General features: G+C 33.6%; 1 protein-coding gene across 2 annotated transcripts; it reads right to left on the bottom strand.

The window, feature by feature from the left end:
• Window positions 1–441: 441 nt before the first annotated feature.
• LOC146137846 (uncharacterized) lies at window positions 442–8,520 on the bottom strand. Of its 2 annotated transcripts, XM_083393306.1 has the most exons (10): window positions 8,265–8,520; window positions 7,854–7,894; window positions 6,851–6,978; window positions 6,713–6,779; window positions 6,230–6,482; window positions 6,032–6,133; window positions 5,092–5,977; window positions 4,689–4,774; window positions 4,291–4,476; window positions 442–4,075 (listed from the first exon to the last, which is right to left on the bottom strand). In XM_083393306.1, exons 1-10 carry the CDS (start codon window positions 8,403–8,405, stop codon window positions 3,968–3,970), a joined length of 1,998 nt encoding a protein of 665 aa, XP_083249432.1. In that variant the 5' UTR covers window positions 8,406–8,520; the 3' UTR covers window positions 442–3,967. The 2 variants fall into 2 exon arrangements, with proteins under 2 accessions (XP_083249432.1, XP_083249433.1); XM_083393307.1 differs by lacking the exon at window positions 6,032–6,133.
• Between the last annotated feature and the right edge of the window lie 73 nt (window positions 8,521–8,593).

The raw sequence follows: 8,593 nt of genomic DNA, 5'->3' as shown, positions 1-8,593 counted from the left end.
TAAACAAATATATATACGTAGCAGTTTGAATCGCTTCCAACTACTTGTTGATAACATGGTTTGCAATATATTAAATAAATTATTAAATAGCAGCTTATTAAATAAATTTATAAAATAATTTGCTAATAAGCGAGGAATGCTAATGTAGCCTATCGACTAAAATTATAAAAACAGATCGGCGACACCATAAAGGCATTGCATATGGATAGAAAATCAGAATTGCTTAATTAAAAAAATACGAATAGTTTTAGAAAACCTAGATCGACTAAACAGAAAATACGAAAGACTGGTATCCATTCTGTATTTAATTTGTAAAAAAAGATTAAATACTTTTGTTCATTACCAAAATGTTATAAAAAGTATATATCCAAACTTTTCTTATTTAGTCAAAAACAGGCTAAACTTGTATTGCAAACAAAAACAGCATACAATCCAATCAAACTTGTTAAATTTATTTTATTTGCGACCAAACATCAAAACAATTTTAAGTTTTAGAAAGATTTAGTACAGGGGTTCTTAAACTGGGGTCCATGGACCCCTTGGGCGTCCGTAAACTACTTTTAGGGGGTCCATGAAGGTCTAATTGAAATATTAGTGTTTATTTAAGAAGTAATCAATTTATTAAAGAAATTAATTTAATTAAAAATAAAACGGTTTTGCACTGAATGTATTTAGACTCCATTTCAATTTCACAATTTTGGACCAAAATCAGCAAATTTATGAAGTATATTTGTACTGTGACGTCAATTTATGACGTCATTTTCTAATTTTTTTTGCCTACAGTGGTCCACGCGAGATGAAAGAAAATTTTAGGGGTCCATGGTAAAAAAAGTTTAAGAACCCCTGATTTAGTATAACATTGCAAATAAATTTGGCCTTATTCAATAGCTGACACGATAATCAATTTCAAAAAAGAATAAACAAAACAGATTAAAAGTGAAAACATAACATAACATTTTTTGAAGTTTCAAAATATTTGTATGGTGGTGGTAAAAGGAAGTTAAGTATGTTAAACTAAAATTTTAAATTGTTCATAGTAGAAAGGATCTATTTGGAGTACACTTTTTAAACTTAAAAGATAATGTGCAATATAAAGTCGCTTATTAGGTTTGTCATTGATTTTGTTGTTTTTAGTATTGCAATCCAAAACAAAACTATTTTTTACTTCATTATACTAGAATATAATAAAACAACAATAGAAACTCAAAAAATGTTAGGCAGAAATTCTTTTGTGAACTGCACTGATGTAAGACAAGGAAATATTTTTTACAGCACATTTCTATTGTAAAGACTTAAAGCACATTTCTATTGTAAAAAGTTACAGCACATTTCTATTGTAGCTTTGCCCAATTGAAATATTGACTGAGGTAAAACCCTTATTTATTGTTTTTGTAACAATTTTCATCACCATCATAATATAAACAAATAAACATTTTAAATGCAACAAGAAAATGAAAAATTACCTCATTTCGGAACAAGGTTATTACTTTATTATCTTGTTAGCCACTACAAACTAATTGCAATCGAAATGAGAAGCATTTAATGTTTAATGTCACTTTTAGATACACAACACATACAAGAATAGACTGAACAATGCGTTTCACACGCTACTTGCAATATCCAGTGTATATATCTAAGTAAAACGCTTACCGTGTTTTCATAGGTTAACACACTCATAGTTATTTAGGAAATTCTAAAAAAGTTAAACATATTTGTATGGACACTAAGACTTAAAAAAAAAGTATAAAGTTGAATTTAACAGCGTTTGCAGTTTCCTAATAGAAAGCAATTGCTTATTTATTTCACCCTGATCATTCAACAACAACAGAAATCATTCATATCGTAACATTTTGAAATAAAAGCATTCTTTTCTAAACTAAAACTATATGTTATGCCAACTTTAAAGGACCACTGCCTGCCAGAAAAAAAGCCCTAGCTAACCATTTCATCCTTTAAAACAACTTTCTTTATAAACTATGGTCTCAATTTTAGACAAACTGGAACACTGGGAGTTGATTATCACATTGGTAAAACAACACATGTGCATACAAATAGTGCACCTTGGGTTAAAATCACTCCTGAATATACAAGGTTTCATAGCACAGCACAGTGAAATTTAAAGACACTTTTCCCGATTGCAGTTGTATAAAACAAAAAAGAGTTAAAGAGATAACTGTTGCAGAGACTTTTAAACAAGCATTTAACGTTATATAGTGAGAACATAAAATACCGATTAATATAGGTATTTCATATCGCCATACTAAGCGATCAAATTTATTTCATATGATTGATAGCAAATTATTTTACTTATAAATACTTCTGACCTGATGCAAAAAAATCAGTTAAATTTTAAGGAAACTGTAACATTTTCAATTAGCTTAAAAGTTACTTTAAAACCCCTTGAAATATTCTCTTAATGCATCCATGATAACCATAAGTTTAACAAAGGACATTTTTGCAAAAGTGCAGTTCAATGAAACAATTGAAAAAGACCAGACAAAATGTCAAGGCAATGAAAAACTTTGAAGACTAATTAAAGTGCGTTTATGCAGAAAATGAAAACGTCGCTGATGCTGGACAATTTCTGCTTGTTATTAAAACTTTCACTCTTAATGCTATTCACAATAGCAATAATTTGTTTTTGTTGTAAAAAATATTTACAACTTTAAACACAAAGATAGTGTTAACTACTTTAGTGTATGCAAAATTTTTATCAAAATGGGATAATAGAAATAATTTTTAACATCTAATTAGGCAGTCTCCATTCCGGACAGGTGAGAAACGCAATCAAAACTAAGATATATGTACCAGGGTATAAACTCAATCACCTTTTTCAATATTTAAAAAATGTAAAGCAATTACCTCAAATTATAAAGTAAAAAATTATTTTAAAAAACAACAGCATTACCAAACAACAAATTAATGGCTCAGCCAAACACTGTATGACAATCAAATTATTGGCAGGCCCATAAAATGGTTAGAAAACAATTAATTGTGTACCACAGATACAATGCCAGCTAATAACACTTTTAATGTAACAATGTTTTGGAAGAAGAATATTTTTAGTAAAATTACTCTTGTCTTATTTATATTACTAGCAGTTACCATACCTGACCAATCAAGTAACCTCAAATGACCCTTAAAATGCAAAGTTGAGCTGACTGCACCTTTTGCAGGTGCAATACATACAGAAAATAAGCAAGCAAATATATACAACAATAAACACGGCATTCAAAGAGACATTCAAACAACCACCAGGGCCTAATGTCTGAACAGAAATTTTGAATTAAACTAATATTAACAAAAGTTGTTATAAAAAAAGTGTTTACCCAGGTTAAAAATGGTTGTATTATTAAAGAAGCAAATAATCAGGAAAATAAACTTCATTGGATTTATACCATTATACCATGTATATGCTTTTGAATCTACACATCTAGAACTTAAAACAAAATGGGCACAAGCCAGAAGTGTAGAAACTAGACAACAAACAAAAATATATAGGCACATTTGGCAAAGTCAATGAAAAAACAAACATATCAGAACTGAACATAACAGACTTTGCGAGAGACAGAGTTAGTAGCGTGACAACAAAATGTTCATGAACTTACATAAAAAGTTTAGAAATACAAAACTGTAAAGCTTACTTACCACAAAGTTTATATCAGAACTAGCAAGATGCATCACATTGTGTTTATTTACATAAAAAAGGGGTTGGATAGAAATTAAAACCTATGATTGGTGAACTTTAACTGTACCAATGAAGATTGTGCTATGTTAACAAATCAAAGCTGTTGTAAAAAAAGTTGAACTAAGGTTACACCAGCAAACCCACTCTCCTCACCAACACCACACAAAAGTAATAGATACCAAAAGGATCCCCACAGTTTACTCTTGCTTTAAGCAGAGCTACAGCATAAGGGCTAAATTCCACGCCCTTTGAAGGCATTTGGTGCTGTTTTAGTTTGGGTCACTTCCACACCGCTGCCAGCGGATTGTTTGTTGTGTTGCCATGGTTATTTGGTGACAATCCAGAAACATAAGCAGCATGAATTTTGGCAACAAATGATTGATCGGTCTGGAAGAGGTAAAAGTATGACTTAAGTATAAATAAAGGACTACATCTACAACATAGCTGTAAAAAATGCTGGTAGCTGTATTAGTTTGTTCCATGATTTGTAACTTTAGTCCAGATGAGCCCCGAAGAGTAGAATTTAGTTTTTTTTTTTAGCTTTTGTTATTAGGAACTTAGAGTCCTGGCAAATCTTCAGATATGTTTTGTTTCAGCATTACCTGTAAAAGTTGAACAAGGGTATCTGCAAGCTGCTGTTTGGTGAGTTGCATGTTTTTAATCTCTGCAGCCGCTACATCGGGCAGCAGACGCTGACGTAATTCATTGGCCTTGTGGGGAGTATTAGTGTATTGCTCAAAATCCTCAGGTGAGATAAGGGTCACCAGTTTTGACGGTTCACCTGTGCCCTGCAATAATTTTCAAAAAATAGTTGTCTGACTTTCAATCAGAAATAAACTGGGTTCCACCTGTAGTCCTGTACTCATTTGAGATTTAGTATTGTTTTTTTATTCCACGACTAATTTTACTAATATTTTTAGCATTTGTGTGGACAGTTCATAGCAATGTTTTGGCTGAGCTATAATCAATTAAAAAAATAACATAGCAAAACATGTCGTACCAGCGCAGCTGCTGTAATTGGTTGGCTTTCTTTGGTTGGAACTGACTGTCCGTCAGTTTTCTTGAGAATTTTTGGAACAATTGTTGCTGAAATAACGGGAAGGAATTTACACTTGTTACTTGTTAGTACTGCATTTTTCTATTAAAAATCTTGACATTTGACATGATTGTTTAGAACTAAAAAATACTGAACACATTCTTAGTAGATTGCACATATACCATTTACTAGCAGTATAGTTTTAACATTTTTTAATTTGTCGGTTTATTTGGCTAAGATACAAGAAATCACCTGCAAGCAGTTTTCATTTTTGATAGTTATTTGTTGAGTTTCTACCCCAAAATAAAGGAACAAGCTTCAACCCAAAGAATAACATAATATACGTCCTACAAAATGAAAAACTTACGAAATCCCAATGACGAGGCAACGTCACTGTCATCAGCAATGCTTGAACGCAGAACGTCAGGTGACAGCAGATTCACCTCTGTGCTAGCTGTGGTGCCATGTAGTCCAGACACTCGAAGGGGAGATGGAGCATTTGTACTTTTTATGTTTGCTAGGCCAGTGGCAACAGACATACTTTTTGCCCCCATTGAACGACTATAAGGCGCACTTTGCTCTAGGACAGGTGGAAGGTTGGAGGAAGCTACAAATGATGTAGATGGCGAAGTAGAATAAAGCTTTAGGTTTGCAAAATCCCTTTTGTCATTAGTTTCTGAACTGTCGCCAATAGGAAGTGAAGACTGACGTTGAAGAAAGTTGACACCTGAAAGAGCTTGCTGTTGAAAAACAGGTTCTTGTGAAGCAGTGCCCTTAAAAAAACTGGCAACTGACATTGGTTTTGTGACGGATGTTGGCACTGGGGCACTGCTGCTTGTTGAAACTGCCATTTTGCTCAAAAGTTTATTAAAGGCAGACTCGTTTTCTGTTGTCAGCTTTGGGGAGGGGTTATTCCTAGAGTTGTAGCCCTCACTCACAGAGTGAAAGCGGCCCCTTCCACTTGAAGCTGTACCCAGCACTGGGCTTTCCAGTTCTTCAACAGATATAGCTCCATTTACAATGGCAGCGCTTGCCATTTCAGGATTTGGAGGAGTGTTTCCCAAACACAGTGAAAGAGATCGGGCAGTACGGCGCTGTTGATGTTGCTGCTGTTGCTGATGATAATTGCCATTGTTTACAGTGCCATTGCTTGGCAAAATTTTCGCAAATATTTCGGCAGAGGAAGCACGTGCTATAGAATTGGAGGTTGACTTTGATGCCTCAGTTGACTCAAACAAGGAGGCTACATTTACCTGAAAAAACACCAATGAAACCAAAATATATGACTTTGAATTTTTATGCTTTACCTTTCTAGCCTTTTCTGACTTTATTGGTTTAAACAGCTGGGACAATGGGTCAGGATTTCCTTTATCTTGGGGTGCTTTTAATTGGCTTGTTATTCCATGTGTCTAAAACCAAATATATTATTACATACCAACATTTAACCCTGAATTTATTGATAGGTCAACTTATTTTCAAACAGTTTTTCTCGAATTATATATAACCTTATTGTAATCCTCCTTAGCTTTAAACAGCATTCCCATAAGGTTGGCAGGCTGCTTGACAGTTCCTCTTGGCGAACTGGTAATAACTTCCTCAGCTTTATCATGACTGTAGACACCGTCATCCTCCAGTAAAACATTATCCGACAATGATGAAGTTGAGCTGCTGCCAAGCGAGTTGGGTGAGGGAATTCGATGTAAAATGTCGGAGTTTGATGATTCATTTTTTGTTCCCTTTTTAGCTTGAGCGCATTGGCTGAAACAAACAACTGGTTAAGTGCCATATTGAAATCATGTAAAGTAGGGACTGAAATTAAAGCTGTTAAATCAACTTTACATATACTTACAATTATCAGAAAAGCTGCTTTTGATTAATTTTATATATACCAGAGGAGCTGCTTTTGACCAATTTTATATATATTGTTTGATGGTATAAACTAGGTGTGTATAAGCATATTTTAACTCTTTCTTTGCTATAAAACTTACTCTGCAAGCAGTTTTCCAATGCGGGTACAATCATATAAATCATAGAACCAAATGCCAAAAATGTTCACTGCAAGTAATAACAATTTGATGAGTAGATAATAAAATATCTGGCCTATTCAAAAACCAAAGCAGGCATACATTTTGCATTGCGATACAGGAGAAAAGGATGCTGATTTTGAAATTCAACATCACTGGTCAAAGGTTCTGTGAGATTTTCCATGCTAAGACGATTCATGATTGTAAAGCCAGCATAGGGTGGAGCAATCCTGTAAAGAAATAAACAGTTATGGGTATACCATACTTTCTTCTCAATCTGTATTAGAAAATTGCAAAAAATTGCTCGGTACATAGACGGTAGATCCAATGTGTGTCCGCAAACATGTATGTATCTTACGACTAATGAAAAAAATATCAAATTAACTAGTAGATAAATTATCAGAAAAACCCAGTCAAAGTTATCAAAGGTATATTATGTTCATGACTAGTTAGCATACAGTGTTGTATTAATTGCCACTGTGAAAAGTATAGGAAGTGTACATGTGAGCCCCTCTGGAAAGTATAGCAGATTGCGATGAGATCTCACTGATGCATGGCAAAAAAGTACATCCGCTTGTGTAACATATAGGTAATTGAGGTGCATATTATATTTGTGCAGGTTGGGTCTGTTAAAATAACTTGCAGGTGCACTTGCCACACTTTGCACAGTGACAAACGAGTGTTTCAAACAGGCAAGACCTACACCAGAAAAAATCACATATGCACCACCATTTTTTCGTATGTAAAACATGCTGGGTGCACATTTTATACATGAATACACCCAGCCAGTCATTATTACTTTTCGGTAGTACATCCCTAAGATCTATGAGCTTTTTCATATGGGTCATTTGCCATATCAAGTCATTTTGCCATTAATCAAATGAAAATAGCTAGTGCTAGATTGGCGGACTGCTTCCAACATTAGGTAATCAAAATAGGGATAAACACATGCCAATCATTATATATATATTAATATATATATAATATAAAGTAGAGTACCCAAACAAACCAGGTTATTGCAATAAAACTTTCCAATTACTTTCAAACATTGAAATTAGTTTGCACTGCAAGTATAGGACTACTATAGTGTTGGTAAATGGATTACCTTGAATACACAAAAAGGGTTCCTTCCACTTCAGTCTTTTCCTAGAATAAAAATATAAATAATACTTATAAGATTGTTAAAGACGAATTATATGACAAAGAACAAAAAATGGGCACTGGTTTATAATCCTACCACAACGCACATTATTTGGGTTATGGTGCAGTTTAGCTTTTAGGTTTGGGTAGGTTAAGCAATATTATTAAATAAGAAATATAATAATATTCACCATAACCTCACCCAAACACTAACCGACATCCTAATCCAAATATTGTGCGTTGTTTTAATAATTGTTTCAAAGCTGAGGTATAGGATTCTAAATCAGCGCCAAAAAATATAGTATATTCCAAAGTTTGCCACTTAATTGGTTTAAATATGTTTCCTTTATTGTTTTAACGCTCAAAGAGTACCGACCCATTCGCTGGTCTTGTGGTTGAAGGTATATACAGCAACTTGCGTTGCCGAATCCAAAATATTCGAAATGTAAGGGTCCCGACGTTGCAAGGAAGTTAAATTAATGCGGTTTTCAGCGTCCGAAGCCATCTTTGCCACCATTACAATTACAAAAGGTAAATGGTTACAAAGCTGTTGATATATTTTTAGTAAGCGAAACACAATCTTTCAACTAATTGCTATTAGCACAAGCAACAAAATCAGAATGACGACAAATTCAGCGATCTATAAAGGTTTCCATTTTAGATAGAAATACGTCCAGTGAGCAAAGAGGTTTAATAAATTTAACG

This window comes from Ascidiella aspersa, chromosome 7 (assembly GCF_963924565.1).
Source record: "Ascidiella aspersa chromosome 7, kaAscAspe10.2, whole genome shotgun sequence".
Classification (NCBI taxonomy): Eukaryota; Metazoa; Chordata; class Ascidiacea; order Phlebobranchia; family Ascidiidae; genus Ascidiella; species Ascidiella aspersa.
This window is presented reverse-complemented; position numbering and strand designations above follow the sequence as displayed.

Excerpts from the sequence above, each read along its gene's own strand:
- LOC146137846 (XM_083393306.1), bottom strand. The coding sequence starts at position 8,405 with ATGGTGGCAAAGATGGCTTCGGACGCTGAAAACCGCATTAATTTAACT. Across the intron at positions 6,780-6,850 it reads CCTGTATCGCAATGCAAAAT|TGAACATTTTTGGCATTTGG; the intron begins GTATGCCTGCTT and ends TATTACTTGCAG. Across the intron at positions 5,978-6,031 it reads AGTCAGAAAAGGCTAGAAAG|GTAAATGTAGCCTCCTTGTT; the intron begins GTAAAGCATAAA and ends GTGTTTTTTCAG.